The sequence below is a fragment of the Oncorhynchus clarkii genome, chromosome 18, assembly GCF_045791955.1.
Source record: "Oncorhynchus clarkii lewisi isolate Uvic-CL-2024 chromosome 18, UVic_Ocla_1.0, whole genome shotgun sequence".
Classification (NCBI taxonomy): Eukaryota; Metazoa; Chordata; class Actinopteri; order Salmoniformes; family Salmonidae; genus Oncorhynchus; species Oncorhynchus clarkii.
This window is the reverse complement of record NC_092164.1, coordinates 36,540,291-36,561,304: the sequence shown is the minus strand read 5'-3', so window position 1 is coordinate 36,561,304 and position 21,014 is coordinate 36,540,291. Positions and strand designations below refer to the sequence as shown.

The 21,014-nt window shown below is 44.0% G+C and overlaps 1 protein-coding gene across 1 annotated transcript; it reads right to left on the bottom strand.

Moving 5' to 3' along the window:
• Nucleotides 1–4,110: 4,110 nt before the first annotated feature.
• On the bottom strand, nt 4,111–20,919 carry LOC139373396 (claspin-like). Its single transcript, XM_071113850.1, has 23 exons — nt 20,696–20,919; nt 19,914–20,028; nt 19,256–19,614; nt 18,998–19,144; nt 18,642–18,783; nt 18,373–18,475; nt 16,503–17,062; nt 16,051–16,227; nt 15,695–15,849; nt 15,222–15,427; nt 12,870–12,922; nt 12,463–12,653; nt 9,923–10,541; nt 9,771–9,831; nt 8,847–8,913; nt 8,676–8,767; nt 8,014–8,172; nt 7,625–7,746; nt 7,367–7,497; nt 6,084–6,210; nt 5,863–5,939; nt 5,536–5,697; nt 4,111–4,513 (listed from the first exon to the last, which is right to left on the bottom strand). The coding sequence occupies exons 1-23, from the start codon at nt 20,717–20,719 to the stop codon at nt 4,391–4,393; spliced, it is 3,972 nt and encodes a 1,323-aa protein (XP_070969951.1). The 5' UTR covers nt 20,720–20,919; the 3' UTR covers nt 4,111–4,390.
• Between the last annotated feature and the right edge of the window lie 95 nt (nt 20,920–21,014).

The following is a 21,014-nucleotide window of genomic DNA, read 5'->3' as shown; positions in this document are numbered from 1 at the left end:
GACTACCCCCCCCCCCCCTCCTCTCTCGCTCTCTCGTCCACTCTTTCTAGCACTCTGATAGAACGGACTACCCAATGACTCACTTCCGAAACTGGGCAAGGACGGTAGAACGGGAAAATGCAGAGAGGTGAGCAGAAAGTAGAGTGCAGCAGAAATTACATTGAAATGTCTCACCATATCCTTGTTTTTTTAAAGGGAAAGTACGACCAGAAAAGTATATACCACAAACGAATATTTGTTTAGGCTACTCAAATGTAACTAACCTATAACACGTTCTCATAATTTTGCCAAGGGAGACAGACTGCCATTTGTTGCATTAAACTGGTGACTGTATCTGTCGGTATTAGATTAGAGAGAACGCCTGTGTTGAGTGCGAGTGTGTTTTCGGGTAGGAGGTGTGGCACATCAGACAGACTTTGCAAGTATACTCCCTCCCCATCTCCTGTCGCTTGCGGCAGAAGAGCAGAAGAGCCCCCCCCCCCCCCCCCCCCCCCTCCCCCAACCCCCCCTTAACCCCTTTCCACTTCAACAACATCCCCATTCAAGTGCTGCACCTCCAGGCTGTCCCCTCCTCCCCATCGTTCAATAGTAGCCTAAGCACATGAAAAATACATCAAACACAGCGGCCGCCCGCGGCCTCATCACATGCAAAATCATCTCCATCTTCCAAAACCGAACACAGAACCGTGGAGCAGGACACCGATATAGAGAAACAGATAGCAACAGGGCCAGAAAATAGAAACATTGAGAGACAGAGAGAGAGAAACAGAGCATGCTTTTGCGGTGCATGTGGACCAAATGTTCACACGAAGGGTCATCCGCGAGGTCCCTCGGGGCGCTAAATAAATATTGTGCGTCGGTTATTGCGCAACCGAGGCAACTCATAAGCACCCATCTCACAACACAGGCATTGAATAAAAAGAGCATGACTTACCTAGTGAATAAGACCTTGTTATTTAAAAAATGTTTTCTTTACACAGCCCCGAGTAATGACCCACTTCCCTCAGTTCTGCTTCATCTCCAGCAACACCAGTCCTTACTGTGACAGTGGCCAAGGGGAATGACCCATGGCTATACCGTCAGCTCACAACACCACAATGCATAGCGGCAGATACAGTACAGAAAACCAGAGTAGAGTAGACCTACAGTTCTCTCTTCTCGAACAGAGATCGTTCAATTAGCCAAGACAAAGTAAATCAAATAACCCCCCCCCCCCCCCACACATTTAGATTTTCCACCCCTTGGGAAGCATCACGGAGAGTGAAAGATCTCATGTTTCTGGTGAATTATTCTAGCCTCCTATAGTTGGGAGTAAAATAAAAACTTTTCCTTTAGATTTTGCGGTTGGTCAGGCCCCACATTTTTAAAAAATATAGATAATATTTCCCCATCTTTCAAACGAGGGGGACTTGGTTTGGGAGTTGGGATAATGTTATGACTGAATAAATAAAACCCAGGATTACATCTCCGCCTAAAGCTAAGAGGGTATACATGGGGTTCATTCCAGCCCCTATGCCTGCTCCTAATGTTGTGTAATGAGCCTTCCTGCAGCCCCTAACCCCGAGACCTGCTGCTAAATCACCATGGACTAATGAGATGGAGAGATAAAAGCGGTCATTAAAAGTACTCCTAACGAGTTCCTATTATTAGCCACTTATCATAATCATTAGATTATAAACTGCAATTATCTTTACTGGACCAAGAGTGGTCCTATCTGAGCCCAGAGGTCAACAGAGAATGGGTGGGAGTAATAAGGGGCAGTCATGATTCCGTCAAAGTCAATTTACATTCTATTGTTTGAATTCTGAAGCCAAGGTAAGACTGAGCAAAATTAAGGTGCAGAGAGCGAGAGTGACATTAGGGACACATTTAAGTATGCGATAAGTATGTTACTTATACTTTCGCACAATTCTACTGACATCGATGCAAAATTTGCACAAAACTTAGTCTGGTGGTGGGAGGGGCATTTCTCCAACTAGGGTTTCATCCGAAGCAAAGTCAGATACAGGTGCCTTCAGAATGCATTCACACCGCTTGACTTCAACATTTAGTTGTGTTAGAGCCTGACTTTAAAATGGATTAAATTGAGATTTTGTCCTCACTGGCCTACACACAACACCCAATCAGTGGTGTAAAGTACTTAAGTAAAAAAAATAATAATACAAATACAACTTCAATCGTTTTCATGGGGGATATCTGAGCTTCACCATTTATACTTTTGACTACTTTTCCTTTACTACATTCCTAAAGAAAATAATGTACTTTTTACTCCGTACATTTTCCCTGACACCCAAAAGTGCTCGTAACATTTTGAATGCTTAACAAGACAGGAAAATGGTCAAATTTACACGCTTATCAAGAGAACATCCCTGTTCTTCCCTACATCCTCTGATCCGGCGGACACACAGGTGTGGTTAACACCTTTGCTTCGTTTGTAAATGACGTCCGAGCGTTGGAGTGTGTTCCTGGATAATGATAAATATATAAAAAATTGTGCCGTCTGGTTTGCTTTAATAAATAATTTAAAAGTATTTATACCTTTACCTTTGATACTTAAGAATATTTACTAGTGTTTAGTAGTGTTTTACTGGGTGACTTTCACTTTTACTTGAGTAATTTTCTATTTTTCCTTCCTTTTTGTTATTACTTTTTTTCCTTTTTTGTAAGTAAGATTTTTATTGACGTAAGGTCTGTAAGGTCCCTCAGTCGAGCAGTGAATTTCAAACACCGATTCAACCACAAAAACCAGGGAATTTTTCCAATGACTCGCAAAGGCTATTGGTAGATGGGTAAATAAAGAAAAAAGCAGACATCGAATATCCCTTTGAGCATTGTGAAGTTATTAAGAACACTGTGGATTGTGTATCAATACACCCAGTCACTACACCCAGTATTAACTGTTTCCGGAGAGGAAGGAAACCACTCATGGATTTCACCATGAGGCAAATGGTGACTTTAAAAACATTTTGAGCTTAAATGGCTGTGATACGAGAACTGAAGATGGATCAACATTTTAGTTACTCCTCAATACTAACTGAATTGACAGTGAAAAGGAAGCCTTTTTACATCCTGTTTGCAACAAGGCACTAAAGTAATACTGCAAAATATTTTGCAAAGCAATTCAGTGTTTTATTGGATTTGCCACAAAAATATTACCAAGCACAGTAGTGGCTGCATCATGTTATGGGTATGCTTGTAATTAATCGTTAAGGACTGGGGAGTTTTTCAAGATAAAAAATAAACAGAATGGAGCTAAGCACAGGGACAATCCTAGATGAAAACCTAGTTCAGTCTGCTTTTCAGACAGAGATGGTCGCCTCGCTTCGAGTCCTAAGGAAACTATGCAGTCGTTTTGTTTTAGTCACTTTAAATAATGCCACTTTAAATTGTTTACATATCTTACATTACTCATACGTATATACTGTATTTAATATCTATTGCACCTTGCCTATGCCGCTCGGCCATCGCTCATCCATATATACATTTTCTCATTCACCCCTTTAGATTTGTGTGCATTAGGTAGTTGTTGGGGAATTGTTAGATGACTTGTTTGATATTACAGCACTGTCGGAACTAGAAGCAAAAGCATTTCGCTACACCCGCATTAACATCCACTAACCATGTGCATGTGACCAATAAAATGGGATCTTTCAGCAGGACAATAACCTAAAAGACAAGTGAATATTCCAGAGGCCAATCTACAGTTTTACTTAAATGATCAACAACCAATTTGACAGAGATCGAAAGAAATATTTGACAATCTAGGTGTGCAAATCTTAGACGTACCCCAAAAGACATCACTGTAATCGCTGCCAAATGGGATTTTAACATGTATTGACTCAGGGGTGTGAATAATTATGTAAAATTAGACTTCTGCATTTCATTTTCAATACAATTTGCAAACATTTCTAAAAACATGTTTGCACTTTGTCATTATGGGATCGTGTGTAAATGGAAGAGAGAAAATGTTATTGAATCCATTTTGAAAATAGGCTGCAGCAACAAAATGGGGAATAAGTCAAGGGGTAGGAATACTTTGAAGGCGCTGTACCTCTACCTACAAGCAACCTGCATATGAGTAGAATAGAACACACCAGGATAAAACAGATATTAGAGCATGTGGTAAAATCCGCTTTAATTTACAAACTTAAAACAAGTACATTTAAAAATCCGAAAAAAATTATAAAATCAAACCCATTCTATTTACATGATAATGTAAAAAAATGAAAAATTCAGGACACAAATTAAGTAGGACACAATCAAGTGTTGTCCAAAAGAGTCAATGGGGTCCCGGGAGAAAGTGTGAATGTTGTTGACACCAGATTTTACAAGGTAGTGCACACTCTGGATGGGTGTATGATTGGCACATCAGGCACAATTGTCAGGCACCTCAGTTCTCAAGGTAACAGAAAATACTTCTTTGGGGTCCTTTGGCTGCTGGTGCGTTGTTTTCTCGACATGGCCGCTTAGCAGCCGGGGCCAAAACCTTGATTTGTCCCCTCTTCTTCATCATCTGCGAAATAAAGAGATATTCAGAGTTAAATATCGGAAATGACTCCTGTTGCTAAAATAATGGACCAGAACTTGTCAGAGATATACAGAGCTTGTCAACAAACTCTCCACCACGTTAGAAGCAAACACCCCATGACGATAATATTCAGATTTCGGGATTCTTCATTTCTTACTGGAATGTAATTATTTGGGAGATTTTGGCGCCAGCGTGGAGTCCCATTAAAAATTATACATGTCCAGCTGTGTTTGTGGACGTCTGTATGACTCGGAGCAGTACTACAGCTATTTAAAAACATCAATTACGCCTCAGTTTAAAACAGAACTCCCCAAAAGTCTTAACCTGGTTAGCATGACCCGGCATCATTTTATTGTAATTAAAATGTCATCATGACGAATACAAATTTGAGCCAATTTTAAAAAGACAATGTCAATGCCCTGAGATAAAATACAATTTCACGTTGACGCTGCGTCTTCCCTGATCGGTTTAGAGATTATACATGCAATAATATAGATATTCCACACAGATCCAGTTTGGATTATGTCATGTTGTACACATTTTCAGCTAAAAACCCAGTTGCAGTATATGTAAACATAGTAAAAAAATAAAAAAAAAGGTATGGATAAGAGCGAGCAATGGTTCAAGTCAAACAAAGACTGCACTAACACAGTTTTTACCAGGGAAACATTGACAGCTTGGGCTTTTGGCACCACCCTATGGTCAGACATCGCTACTACACTACATTTCTATGTCCCATGATTAGAATTACAAGTACAGTAATGACCAAACCGTCACAAGTTCTAGAGAAGAAACTCTTAAAATGTGTAATGGATGTTTTTATTCTACAGAAGGAAAAAAAAACTGTTGGGAATGGAGTGAGGCTTTCAAGAAAAACAAAACATGTTTACTGAAACACTACACACGGTTGTAGCCACAATACTGACCAACTATCATCCAACTGTGTGCATTAGGCCCACAGGGTTACATATACCACCATTATATTTTCTCTCTATGGTTGGACCTGCCTGTTTTTTGGGGGCTTCTGCAGCCGAGGCCTCTTTCTCTGGCGATAGGCTTTGGAAGACGAACCCTCGGGTGTTGCGGGGGGCTAGCGGGTTCCCCTCGGAGATACAGGCCAGCTTCTGCAGGACCGAGCGGGGCTGGCTGAGCAACGAGCCCCTCTTCACCTGAGGTGGGGTTCAAAGGTTAAATGGAGGTGAAACGGTCATAGAGGCAGTCATCTAGTAAAGATTCTTAGAAGGCTCTGATTACACAACAGTGAAAATCATAAGTGTCAGACTAGAGGAGAGAGGGTGACTACAAGTCCAGACTAGTATGAGGAAGGTACTGACCATGGTGGGTTGAGAAGGTCTCTGGAAGGGGTTCTGAGCTGGGAATTCTCTGTCCGCCTGGGGTGCAACAGGCAGCTCTGGAAAACAAAACAGAGAGACGGAGGGATTGAGATAAGGGGAGGGTTAAAAAAAAGTAACTTGAGGAATTCGCAGTCATCTTTCATATATATATATATATATATATATATATATTATCTCATATCTCGTGTACATCAGCTCACCTTTCTTCTGTAGTTTCTTGGCGGTCAGTTTCTTGGCCAGCTTCATGAACTGGCTGTCCTCCTCTCCAATCTTCTCCTCCTCCTCGTCCATGTCAAAGTCCTCCCCTTTCTTGGCCTTAGCATCCGACTACAACGTCAAAGGGTGTTAGACAAACATGAGACACCACACACACACACTACATAGGATACAAACCAGGGGAGTAATCATTAGTCCAAACCGTAGGAAAACGGTTCGCAACGAATATGAGTTTATTGGAGAAATTCAAGTAGGTGCCTCCCGGTTTCATTCCATTTGGTTCCTAGTGAGTTTCCCCTGACAGAATAGAATGACACACACCAAGTGTTCGACACACTATATGCTATACATACACTACATGACCAAGTTTCGGTTGGGCGATTAAGCATGGCTCGCACGGGGGCATTGTCATGCTGAAACAGGAAAGGGCATTCGCCAAACCGTTGCCACAAAGTAGGAAGCACAGAATCATCTAGAATGTCATTGTGTGCTGTAGCGTTCAGATTTTCCTTCACTGGAACTATTGGGCTTAGCCCGAAACATGAAAAACAGCCACAGACTATTATTCCTCCGCCACCAAACTGGTTGGCACTATGCATTGGGGCATAATCACGTTCTCCTGGAATCCTCCAAACCCAGATTAGTCCTGACTGCCAGATGGTGACACGTGATTCATTACTCCAGAGAAAGCGGTTCCACTGATCCAGAGTCCAATGGCGGCGAGCTTTACACCATTTTAGGCAACTCTTGACATTGCACATGGTGATATTAGGCTTGTGTGCAGCTGCTCGGCCACGGAAACCCATTTCATGAAGCTCCTGACGAACAGTTCTTGTACTGACGTTGCTTCCAGAGACAGTTTGGAACTCTGTAGTGAGTGTTAAAACTGAGGACAGACAATTTTTATGCGCTTCAGCACTCGGAGGATCCGTTCTGTGAGCTTGTGCAGCCTACCACTTCACGGCTGAGCCGTTGTTGGTCCTAGACATTTCCACTTCACAATAACAGCACTTACAGTTGACCATGGTAGCTCTAGCAGGGCAGAAATTTGACAAACTGACTTGTTGGAAAGGTGGCATCCTATGACGGTGCCTCGTTGAAAGTCACTGTACTCTTCAGTAAGGTCATTCTAATGCCAATGTTTGTCTGTGGAGATTGCATGGCGGTGTGCTCGATTTTATAGCCCGGTCAGCAACGGGTGTGGCTTTAATAGCCCGAAGCCACTAATTTGAAGGGGTGTCCACATACTTTTGTACATGAAGTGTACCTGTTCTCGTAGCCACTGCTCCCTCTCCAGCCTCTCTTTCCTCCTCTGCAGCTCTGCCTGGTCCAGCTCTTCCTCCTCCTCCTCATCTTCCTCCCCCTCTGCCCCCATTCCGTCCATGTCAAAGCCATCGTCTAAAGAGAGAAAAGCACCACAAAAACAGAGACAGCATTGGGTTAAAACACGACTGTTGAATAAAGCTTGTGGAACAGAAAAGCAGGAGATCTGTCGAAGGAGGACGCCAACTCAGGACACACCCACCTATGTTCTTCCAGCGGAAGCGGCGAGCTCGGCCCGGGCCGTCTGAGTGCAGGTCCCCGTCGGCTAGGTAACGCTCTTGGTACAGCCGCAGTCGCCGCTTGTCGTCGTCAAGGACCTGTTTCCTGGAGACGAGCGGGTTACACTAAGCTTTAGGGTAACATTTTTTTCCCACATAGACGCCATATGATCGGTTGCTTTTTCCCATAAAAATGAACAAATTAAACTTCTCTACTACCAAACATTACCTATGAAGATAAAGCACATTGTGCTTTGTTAAGGTAACCCAATAGTTATAGTATTGAGTATAGAAGTTCTTAAGATTATTTTTTTGTTCCGAGGTATTTAGAATGCTATTTTTTGAGGGTGGGGGTATTTGCGTCAGTACTTACATGTGGATCTTGTTGACCTGGTCCTGCAGCTCTTCATCAGACGGCAGCTCGTCCAGCAGCTCCTCATCCTCATATTCATTCTCACCGTCATCCTCATCCTCACTGCCCACATCACTACCTGAGAGCTCAGCCTCAGAGTCCACAAACTCTGCCATGCGCCTGCAGAGAGCGGAAAACACAACCAGACGACGTGAATACAAAGTGGGCTTGAACTATCCTTCTGTGTGGAAACCGCACAGAAGGAAACTGATACATAAAAAGGGGTTTACAGTTTGTGGAATTGAGTTCCTTTTCAAAAACAGGACATTCGACAGACACTCATCCTAAGACCTAAAGTTAGATTGACAGACTAAGGTATAGGTGAATGTAGAGGCACTATGTTGTCTTAAATACTAGAAAAATAATCAATCCCATATCCTCTTTGCCGAAGCAAAACATGCCTTCTGTGCTATGCTGTCTTTGAGCTCATCTTTTAATAGGCTCTACCGTCAAGGAAACCCAACAGACGTCTTAACTTAAACCTCTATCTTTATAGTGCTACTGATATTTATTATAACGGCATTGTCAGGAAAAAGCCAGCACCAAACGCATTTCACTGTACTTGTGCATGTGACAAACTTGAGCTGTGTAAGTTCATCTTTCAGGAACAGTTCTCTACGTACATTTTCCTCCTTCCTTGCCGGGGTGCAAACACAGCCTCCCTCTCCTCCTCCTCTACCTCGTTCTCTTCATCCTCGTCGCCATCATGGTCTTCCTGGAAGGAAAGGAGGAAGGAGTTAAACTGATTGGGGTATACGTCATCAATGCAAAAGGTGCGATCGCGTGTGCCTTACCTGCTCACTCTGGCTCTCCACGTCTGACAAAAGTCGAAACTCACAATCCTCTTCCGCCAGTCTCGTTCTACCGAAACAGCACAGAACAGCATTTAGCCTTACAGGGACACATTTTTCAATTTCTTTGAATGTATAGCCTGAGTATATCATAGTGGTAAGTACAAGAAGTATAAAATAGTACCCCCGTTACAGAATTGAATAAACTTTGATACCGAGAAGGTAAATTAGTCATCAGATACAATATCAAATCAGTTTATTTTTTTGCCTGATTTTGTTATTTTCTCTCTCCAAAATAATTTTTTCCCCCAGGTTTTCACCCTCAAAATCCCTTTTAAAAAATAGAAAAACAAGAATGGGATGTTCTAAGTCCACAACGATGTTTAAACTACATCAGGAGAAAACTTGAGGTCTGGTAAAATCTAAGAAATGTTGAATTGTAGGTGTAGTGCACAGTTTTTAATGCATGTGCACACCAGCCAGAAAGCGTTGTTCGGTTGGCAGTGTTTATGTAGCAAAATAAATGATGGTTGGTTTAATGCAAATAATCATGATATCATTCTGCCAGGTGTATAGGCTACTTTGTAGTTAACATTTAATTGAGAAGGATTTTGGAAAAGCCTTTGAATCTACCAGTAGAGTAGAAGGTTATCATTAGCATTATCGCTAACGGCTGCACAGAGCATAGACTAGACATACGAGCACCACACAACACACAGACAGTGGCATATTCCTGTGCAGGAAAATACAAATTACTACATTTTGTCTTATTAACTTGGACAAATAAATGAACTTTCTAATAAATGACAATACATTTAGTTTATTTCCTAATAAGTTCACTACATTCAATATTGTTGAATTCCATTTTAAATGTCTGGAGTCAGTGATTGTCTGCGTTTAAAAAAATATTAGGCTAGCTGTTTTTACCGGTCTTCCGCAGTTGAAGAGTGTGGGGCGTAGCTAGAGTTGGATCGCAAGGGGGAGACACCTATACGGAGAGAGATTGAGAGGAATGGAACCAAAACATTATTACACCCAATCACCCAGACATACACCCAGTACTTGGGAGACACGCTTACCTTGAGTAGTAAACTTCCCAGAGCATAGGCCGAGCAGCTGATCCATGTCATCGTCTCGGTCCATTTCCAACTCCATCTTGGCTTCCTCCCTCTTCCTCCCTTCCGCTCCCTCCTTCTCCCTTTCTGCCTGTGCGGTGGGGAACACTCCCGAACACAGCCCCAGCAGCTCATCCTCCTGGGTCGCCCCCAGCCCTCTAACTCCTCCCTCGCTCTTCCTCTCCATCACTCCCTCCGTCTGTGTGGTAGGGAAAATTCCAGAACACAGCCCTAACAATTCATCCTCCTGCGAGGCCCCAAGCCCCCCCACTCCGCCCTCTCTGGCAGTCCCGAACCCCCCAGAGCACATTCCTAACAGCTCCCCCATGTTAGCGTCCATAGCGTTCTCATCCAGGCTGGCCAGTAGGAGCTGCCTCTTGTGGGAGCGCGGGGGGCCAGTGCGGGGCCCCACGTTGAGGAAGCCGTCGGCATCCAGGAGCTGGGAGTCCTCCTCCAGAGAGAAGCGACCCTGGGACGGGGCCCCCAGGGGGCCAGAAGACTCGCCGGGGGAGGGGGGAGCGTACAGGTCCTGAGAGTCCTCCACGGGCAGCGAAAGGGAGGGCTCGGAGAGTTTCCCTGAGCTCTGTGGGATGGAGAGAGAGAGAGGGATGAGATACTGGGGATGAGTCTCAAAGGAGTCCGTCTCAACATTTATAGAAACTGCCTTTCTGAATCCTAACTTAACAATAAACATGTCTGTATGGGTTTGCGGGGGGTGCTGCTGCTGCTCATCTGAACTAAAAAATACACATTTGGACACAGAAGTTTTAGCCTAAACGTAGCCTGAAATATAGACACTGACTGTAGGGCTATTACTCTCACATGTTGCCTAATATAATGGTATTTCTTGAAGTAAAATGATACACCAAATGTTAATTAATTTAGTCTTGGGAATAGGAGCGGAGAAATATGACTTTCTTTCAGCATCTTGAGAGAACGAGAATGCACAGTTAGCACGGTCCCAGTCTTTGTCAGTGACAAAAGCTGACAGTAGGCTATTCCAACTACATAAACATATGCATCCAGGACAAACTGAAATCGAAATCAGATTCATGTTGGATCGTTTTCACAGCTTTTCGTTTCCTTGAAACCGGTGGAACCTACTTCATTTAGACATTTTGAAGGGAAACTCGTTCACCTATTTAATATTTTTTTTTTTTTAGAGTTAGGCTATTGCAGGCTTGCCCCGGTCGCTACACGTCCTTGCTCTCTGAGTAGAAATGGAAGACAAAACTTTACCCATGTCAACTGGATTAGGTTTAGGACTATTACTGATACAGCCATTCTATTCATTTATTACATTGTTCTGGTGAGCTCTGATTTTTTTGTCTCCTAAGGCAACAAGTAATGAGAGAATAGTAGCTGCAGGCCTAAGTCGGTCAACAAATAGCCTACAAAATGCTGGAAATTATATGCAGAATTCCACCCCCCCCTCGCTAAAACAGGGGTGAAAGTAGACTGAGACGACTGTCTGGGACAGTGACGCATGCTGCGAACAGCAGTGGAGGCATCAATGAATTCAGGCTACACGTGTGCCTAGTCGCTGAATGTCATTACACGTTCGGGGTTAAAAAATAAAACATATTTAAAAAAAAACAGGGGAAAAAGAAGTTCAATGTCTTTCCATTGCACTTTCAACTAGACCGATAGTTTTGTCCCAAAAACCATGGTGTTACATAGTCAAATGTGCTTACTGTGGACTTTGCACGTGCGCTCTAGCCAACAGCTCGCAGACACAGTGTGGGTAGGCTAGGTCACACGATGAGACTAGCTTATTATGGATAATGATTTCTAGATTGTCAAATGGCAGTCAAGCGTCGATCACCATGTCACCAGAATAAGACCCTCGGTATTTATTTGAAAGGGGGCATCGAGCTCGTCACCATCCACCTTCCCCACCCTGTGAGATTCGTCGTAACTTATTTCATCAGTAGCCTAATAAACTTAGTTGTAGTGGGAGGACCACACATACACACCATAGTTTACTTCCATATGATGGTTATTATATCAATACTGGCTCAAAGGCGTTTCCACCACCATTTCTCGCGTAATGAATTTTACCGACAAAGATCACATGTTGAACAAACAAATGATCTGTCAGCGGTTTAAAAAAAAAAAAACGGTCCCGAAACTTCCTGTTTCCATCACAGCGGACGTGATGGGAAGGTGGTTTATCAGATGAAACATCATGCCTGGTTGTGTTCATGACACATTAAAATGCAATACATTTTTTTACAGTTAAATTAGTATTTACTATGATGCCCAATGAAGACAAATTGGCAAGCACACATAAGAGGTCACTGCACCCCCCCCCCCCCCCCCGGTCAAAATCGTTCCGCGGTCCCTGATTGAATTCACATAACGTATTCATTACTGGGAGACATGCATACTTGGGTCTGTGTGGTTCCGATTGGCTCTCTTCTGACACTGTCATACAGTGGTAAGGAAAACACTGTGCCCTAGACATACAGGATATAAACCCCCCTGAACGGTCAGCGTCTCACCTTGGAGGCAGATCCCAGGAAGCTGGGTCTGAAGAAGCAGGGTGAGGGGGAGCGAAAGGTTCTGGCTGACAGGCCCCTGCCCCCTGTGGTGCTGCGGTTGACAGGCTGGTAGGACGGCAGCATGGAGCCCAGCAGCTCAAAACTACTGTTGTGACTGTTGTCCTTGGCCAGGGACAGAGAATCTTCTTCCTCTGTAGTAGAAAAGAGACATAAAGTTGTATTGCAAGTACTACCAGTGAAACTTCCCTTTTTCATAACCATAAGCCCCCCCCCCCCCCCCCCCTATTTAAAAAAAAAAACCTAGAATGGAAAAGAGACACCTGATTGCATCAAGGATTTGAGAGTATTTTATGAAGTAGCATAGTTATGATAAGTTACTATGAAAGTGAGATGTTCAGTCTACTCACCCATCTTTGTGTAACTGTCTTGACCACCGGGCCCTGTCCTCTTTACACCATCCCTGTAAGAAAGACAAAATGTCACAACTTGGGAGGGAGAGATAACACACACATACTAACTCACTTAGTATATGCATTTAACGTACACCAGTGTTCATTTCGGTACTCTATTTTAGATGTAGTCTAGTCTTAGTCATTTTGACTCAAATATCATTCAGTCCGTCACATTTGTGTCATTTGAATAATGGATGGTCTGGTATTGCCTCATTAACCTATAGTAAACATAAACCACTGACTTCTATGCGCACAAACATACATAGCCTTGTCCTACCAACTTTTTCGGGAAGAACATCCTATTCTCTCCCAATAGCAGAAATATGACAAACATAACAATACATAATTATTTGGCCATGTGATAATTATCTTGCTCTGCGAGAGCGAGCTGGTCACAGATCACCAGATGGTCCCCTAAAGTACTATGGGTTGCACCTCTGTCACGTCACTGCCATTGTTATGAACCGGTTCAGATGCCGCAGCCACATTGCTGTCCAAAAGTAGAATGGGAGCTAATGACTGTTTCGCCCAGTGATTTAGTCGAATCACAAAACCTTGAGTACGAATCGGGGCCCAAGTCCCTATGGCTTAAATCTGAGTCCCAGTGCGCGAGTCCTGGTCCAAGCACTCAAGTCGGGAGTCACTGAGTCCAAATGAACTCAAAATAAAAGTTATTTGCCCAGTCAGTGTAATGGCAAGAGGAATTTTGTCAATAACTTGTGTGCTATCCCATTTCCTTTCTGTGCGCCACTAAATGTTTCCATTATAGGCTACTGGTAATGTTACCTGGGAAACTGTTCTTGAATGTTGAAGATAGAAATTCCATGAATATATACTTTTTTAATATATTTTATTATGATTCAACACGTCAGAGGCATGTTTGTTCTCCATAGCATATTTCTAGCAGCGTTCCAAAACGTTGTGTCCTGCTGAGCGCGCCCCCAGGTTGTTAGCGATAGCTAGCTAATGAGGTATGTGTGTAGCCTAATGAAACGGTTAACGGTCCAGTCCGCCAGTAGCCTAGTTTTAGAACACATTTAAAAAAAATTTAAATGCAAAATGCACGATAGAAAAACAAATACGCTTGTATTATGGATCATATCTTCTGAACGGTAAGAGCTAGAATGAAGCCATTTTCTCTAAGGAAAAGAGAGACTTGGCTACAGAACCTGGCTAAGAAATGCAGTGGGGAAAGGTTGAGCGAGGCTACAAATTAAAATCCAAAAGATCATTAATTTCGTCAAAAATAACGGATAAAAAAAAAAATCATTAATTGTTTAAAAGTGTCTTAATCGCACAGACAGTGCATCTATTTTGGTACACCAGACGTACATTGATTTCCATTGGAACACTGCATGTGCCTTGTACCGCTGCGATGCAGAGGCAGTTGCAGTGCGTTCTGTGTGGTGCGTACGTTGGATTTATTGAACCTATGCATCAAACTGTATGTGTAGAGGGCTTGACAGAAAATGCTAGCAGAAGGTGAATGTCGAACTTTGGTTGCACACACGACCAGATGACGCCGCGTACCATTTTGCGCAATGACGCGGTCGGTGTGATCGATGTCCGACTGTCTCGCTCTCTCCTTGAGCACCTGACCACTCGTCTTGCACACATGCAAGGTGATGCGCAAACACAGATGAGTTGAAGTGTCATTAGGATCCGATCCCGATTTTTATTTGACTGACAGATTGTGCCTAATGTAAATGACATTAACAGAAATGAAGTGTATAATTGGAAACGGAGCCCATCTGCCCACACGCATCACTTGCTACCCGGTAGCTCACCAGCTGGTGTGCCAGGTGAGGCATTATCTTCCCATTGCTGAAAAAGCCTGTGCCTATCTGCTGCTATTATTAATTGTGCTCATCATTGAAAAGCTCTGAATCTCGCCATAAACCCAGAGATAATTGTCTCGTTTTAGTCAACTGAAATTAAAAATTATTTAGTCCATTTGATGGCTATAGTCCCGTCAATATAGTCCCGTCAATTACCACAGAAATATTTGTGTTGGATGAATATTTGAGTCACTACTTTTGTTGACGAAATTAAACGCTGGCTTACACACTTTTTCAATACATTGCTTGAATCCAGTACAGTCGAGAAGGAGTCGAGGACACTGACATCTGGACACTTGAATATAGACAGCACTTCCTTCTCCACACAACAAGGCTGCCCATGACCAACGACATGGAGCATTACCTCGCATTCTACTTTGCCTTATGCAGGCCTGCAATCTAAAGGCCAAGTATTGTCAGCCTATGTACGTGGCCGAGACTCCCAAATATCAGCGCCACACACACGTACCCCGTGCGCGAGCAGGAGCTGCTCGCAAACAGCATGAGGGTTCCGTCTGTGTTGAGCATGTCTGGTGGGGGAGAGGGACCCTTTAATGTTAACAGGGAGGGGCTCCTCACACCCCTCTGTGCCTCGCTGCCCTCCTCCTGATCATCATCCTGGTCGTCATCCTCATCCTCGCCATCAGCATCACCGCCCAGTAGCTCATCTACACCCTGTGGAGAGAAACAGGTTTTTGACAAACTCCGAAAACACACCAACACAATTAATGGTTCCATTACCATTAATTGGACAAGACATTCCCTCTATTACCCTTATTCTAATTTTTCCACTTAAAAATGCTTTGGTCTTCAATGTGTAGGTTCCCATCGCAGAGCATCACTGCGGAAAGTGTACGGAAAGCACTGGCACGCAACCCAAGACTGCCTGAGGCAGGTGCGGTGGATGGGGGTAGAAGGTCAAAGCCGCCAATCCACTCTTACCTCTTCCCCCTCGGAATCTGTCATTTCCTCTTCCTCTTCCTCGCCACAGTCCTCGTTGTCTAGACGATGGAGGGCGGCCTTGCGTTCTCGATCCTCCCGTCTCTTTACGGCCATGGCCTGCTGCAGACGGGACTTCAGGTTGGTCAGCTTCTCACCTGAGGAAAGGGTGAAACCAGGCTGGTTAGGAAAGAATATTGCAGCCAGTGGACAGAGAAATTAAGACATTTGGAAATGTGTGTGTGGCGGTGGATTTCAGGAAATTGGCTTATTATGCATGGTATGGGATGCCTCTTTAGCGAATGTGCGTGTGTGGAGGTTTAGAGAGAACGTGTGTGTGTGTGAGATGGTGTTTGTACCAGGTGCTGTGTGTGCAGCCTCCTCCTCCCCTTCCCTGATGGTGGTGGTGACAGTGTCTTGGTGGAGTTCTTCGCTGCTGTCTTTACGGATGACGCTGAGCTGCACGGTGCGTTCCCCTCTGGGCCGGGCCACAGGCTGGACGTGACGTAGGAAACGCTCCTTCAACGCCTCCACGCCTGTGGGGGGAAACAAACAGGTTAACGACAAAAGACCATACATGACAACCTACTTGACTGGGTTTCTTCTCAACCCAATTCATTCAAGCTCACCCATTTCACCACAATACAGTGTGCTTGTGTTGTGACCCACCAAAATCCTTTTGTGTGCCACATGAAATGTACAAAAGCATGCATCTAAACACAAGGCTTTAAACCCAAACCCACCATTAGGAAAATAATGCGCTATAGAGCTCTGACCTTATGGAGCTGAACATTTGCTGTGGTGCTCTCACCTGGGTTAACTTGAAGGGGCTCCAGATCAAAGGACCCATCGTCAGCACACAGTTTGGGGACAGGCGGGGGCTCCACCCCCAGCTCCCTCAGTCTGGCCAGCCTGTCCTTCTTGAGTTTTCTGACTGGTGGTGCTATGGCGTCCACGCTGGCTCTAGCAGGTAGCGGCTGAGCTCCCTCCCAATCCCCTGCCTTTGCCTCCATCTCCTGGGCTTGGGAGTCAGAGGGATCTGCCTGGTTCTGCTCTGGGGGTCCAGCCTCCATATACTCTGGTGGTGGAATTTCAGCACCACCAAACACTGAAATATCAGCCCCCTGCATAATGGCGGCCAGTTCAGGTAGTGGGAATTCATTGTCGTCGAGCTCCTGGGTTGGAGAGGTCTCCCCTGCCCTGCGGTGGTTCTCCTGGTGTGGGGAGGAAGTGGCTGTTGGCTGGGAGAGAGCTTGGGTCTGGGTGGAGGGTGGGTCCAGGGAGGCTGAGGGCTGTTGGGACTCCTTGGCTGGGTTGGGGGGAGGTGGTGTTGGGGATGCTTCCTTTATCAAGTCCTGATACTTGGCAGACCTTAAAAAATAAATACAAATAAAAAGGGGTTTATATGCTTAAAAAGGGGCAATATGGAGTTCAAACAATAACAAAATGGAATCCCTGCCACTGTTTTGGTAAAAAGCTGAGGGAGAGGGCAGGAGAAATGTAACAATTCAAATTCATAGACAGAGATATGGATGCAAGGACTGACCACCTATTAGATCTGAGAATTACCCGGGACCTCACGACACCATATTATCACGATACTAAAAGGCAATGCATGGTCAATACGACGTCCGCATTGGCCGTGCAGCATTTACAGGGATACGGCCTCTGCAGAAGTCAGGGCATTCATACTTCTTCGCGGAGCAGTGCAGAGCTGTTAAGCAGAGCTGCTGTGAAGGAAGTTGTCAAGGAAGTGAGTGTGTGTTTATACCTCCTGTCCCCAACTACCATCAACCAATCATGTCAATGCGGAGCTATACGGAGCCTTGCGCATTGTTACAAAATTTGGCAGGCGCGATGCAGTATGGAGCTGGAGATGGTGTGATGGTGCTTTGCTGGTGACACTGTCTGTGATTTATTTTAGAAGTCAAGGCACAATCAACCTGCATGGCTACCAGAGCATTCTGCAGTTATACGCCATACCATCTGGATTGCGCTTAGTGGGACTGTCAACAGGACAATGACCAAACACACCTCCAGGCTGTGTAAGGGCTATTTGACCAAGAAGGAGAGCGATCGAGTGCTGCATCAGATGACCTGGCCACAATCACCCGACATCAACCCAATACTTATTTTCCACCATAATTTGCAAATAAATTCATTAAAAATCCTACAATGTGATTTTCTGGATTTTTTTTCTCATTTTGTCTGTAATAGTTGAAGTGTACCTATGACAAAAATTACAGGCCTCTCATCTTTTTAAGTGGGAGAACTTGCACAATTGGTTGCTGACTAAATACTTTTTTGCCCCACTGTATGTTGTTGTTATTGGAGTCAAACTATCGATATAATATCACCGGAAATAATATTGTAACTGTATTGATTCCCCCCCCCCCCATCTATATGCAATTATAGTTTTAACTATGTTTTGAGACTATACAGTGTTTGTTTACAATGATATTGTTCACAAAGGAGTTAAACAAGCTATTTTGGGTTCTGATAGGGTATGACAGCTGAACCAACCTCATGAGGCATTTATAAGTTATATTCTTAAAGAATCAATGGGTATATCAGATTGCCCCTTTAAATTATTTGGACAAAACTAGATGAGCATAGTTCAGTAATTGCAAAGACAAAGCAGGTAGAAGTAAAGAAATCCTGGTAGATAAATGTCTTCTCACTTCAGTAGTGCCATAGCAGAACCCTCAGGTCGGACTCTCCTCTTGAAGAACTGGTCGATGCTTTTGGGCTCAGGCATGTGGTAGGGCAGCCCGCATGTGGATTCTGCAAAGGAATTAAGAACATGCAACAAGAAGCACTGAGTTGGACAATAGAAGCTACACAGGAAAAGTGTGTAGCAAGCCATGTAGAAACAAAGCATACTGGAACACGGGCAATGCACTCCATATAGGGACACGCTATTGTAATATGCACGTAAGAACAAACTGACCTCGGACCAGCCTCTGGGTCTCACTGTGCAGCTGCTTCATGGCCTCCTTGCTAGCTCGAGCTGCCTTTCTCTCCTGGGGACGCTGTTTCGGTCCAGCCTCATCATCTCCCTCATCATCATCATCATCATCAAATAAAGGCTCCTGTAGAAAAGATACAGAGCCCAGTTCTGATACACATCGTCTGCCTGCACAGCACAATATACAGACACAGAGCTATGTAAGATTACACACACTCACAAACCACTTCACATTCAAAAAGTTATCCTGGGTGATTTATTTCAGGCATACGCTTGCTTTTTAGTGACCTCACACCTACTCCTGAACGACAGATAGGACTTTTAAATGTTGCTCTTACCTTGTGCTTCTTGGATTTCTGCTTTACTGCTGCTCTGATGGCGTCCAGAGACTCTTCCTCTTCATCATCATCCAGACCAGCATCATATAGGTCATTGTCACCAAGGAGACAGCCGCTGTCATTCAGAGCACGGGGCAAAGGGGACTCCTACAAAACAGAGAGTGACGGGAAAAGGAGTCTTTACTTCATTAGAAAAATAGTCTTTACTTTGTATCAAAACTCTGAATTTTACACTGTCACTATAACACAACCTCTCACCTCTTCAGGTCTCTCTTTGTTCTTCAGTCGCTCCACAGCTTTGCGGCACTTCTCTTTCTTCCCTCTGTGTCTCTGGCTCTTCTCCCTCTTCCCTTCCTTTGGTTTCGCATCCTTTTTGACCAGCTCTTCCTCCTCCTCTGGCGTGCTGCCATCACTGTCGATAGGGGCTATCCGGGATATCTTCTTGCTCTTTAATTCTGCCCTTTTGACCTCTTCCTCAGCTGTCTCCATCTCATCCCCGCTGGATGCTGACAGGACCAAAGCCTCTGCTATCTCAGGCACAACCTCCTCGCTATCACTGTCTCTCAGGGCCTTCCGACAACGGGACCGCCGGTTCACTGTGATGTCATCATCTGAATCTGGAAAAAAATATTACAAGCCATCTTAAAGACTAAATGCGGGAAAGGTAGCATTCCGTTTACGTCACAAAGCAAACTATTTCCTACTAAAGTAAGTAGGTTAGTTTGCATTGGTAGTTGAACAGCCAAGTACCGTAGTTTGCTTCAATGATTGGATTGTCTAAAGTCAAAGACTAGACAATCCATTGTTTCTTATCAAGAAGCAAATGGCCCAGTCCAGAGCAGTCTATTTACATTAACAGGGGGCTCTGGTCAGGTGGTCTGTTTAGGCACTGATCACCCATGTTGTGTCACTGTACCTTGCGAGTCGACAGTATTGGTAATCATTTTAGAAGCAATCTCCTCCACTGGTGAGCCCATCCCGCTGTCTGAATCACTCTCGGCTACTGGTTCCTCAGCAGGGAGCTCCAGTGCCTGGACAGGGGGGGGGGAAAATCAGAAATTCACCAAAAGTTTGTTGTTTGAGGGAACCATGAGGGTGACGATGCCCTTCTCTCTTTCCTACAAAATATTAATGGTCTGTCTTCTTTCTAGTGACAAGACATAAGTATAACTGACGTAAACATAGAAAAATTGAAATGTGAAGAAAAAAACTATTGTAAATTTAGGTGAATGATCTTGCTTGCTTAAATGTGATGCTTGTCTGTTGTTCAATGTTGGGTCGCCAAATGGCTGTTGTGGCGCCTTCTCTCTCAGCTGCCACAAAGAGCATACGGTTACCGTAGTTAGCCAGCTGGACATTCAACAGTGGCTAATGTTACACATAGCATAGAAAACTGGCTAGAATAGTTTTTTTAGTTCACACAATGTTCATTGGTTACACAGTCACATTGTTTCCCTATGCAAATGTCTAACAAACAGTCGATCAAACTAGCCAAAGGACGAGGATTGCTAGCTAGCTAATCCAACTCAATCAGTAACAAGTCAGGTGAAGTTAGCGAGCTAACTAGCATGGGGTTATGGCGGACTCAATCCCCACCTAATGTTAGTCAAAATTAACCAAGTTAACGTAATGTGTTGAACTATGTATTGTATGTAGCTAGCTAATGTAACTAACAATTTGAAAATATACATTTCTTACCTGTTGCGAGATCACCACACTCATCTTAAATTACTTTATCCTCCTTTTACTTGTGTAGTTGGAGTGAACCTGCATTAAAACCGTGAAATCAAGACTTCCGTACCGTGTTCAATTCTTTCCGACCACAAGACAGTACTATTGGTGTAAAAAAAAATAAAAAAATGTTGCCTAATAAAATTGAATGGTGTTATTGATCCGCCTTTAGCTAGCTTTCTCTCCCTCCCTTCCGTACCGTGTTCAATTCTTTCCGACCACAAGACAGTACTATTGGTGTAAAAAAAAATAAAAAAATGTTGCCTAATAAAATTGAATGGTGTTA

What these genes read in the sequence shown, in the direction of transcription:
- LOC139373396 (XM_071113850.1), bottom strand. Translation starts at nt 20,719, where the DNA reads ATGAGTGTGGTGATCTCGCAACAG. An exon ending in GTGTGGTGATCTCGCAACAG is followed by an intron (nt 20,029 to 20,695) that starts GTAAGAAATGTA and finishes CCCCCTGTCCAG; the next exon opens with GCACTGGAGCTCCCTGCTGA. An exon ending in TCTTCAACTGCGGAAGACCG is followed by an intron (nt 8,914 to 9,770) that starts GTAAAAACAGCT and finishes CTGTTTCGGTAG; the next exon opens with AACGAGACTGGCGGAAGAGG.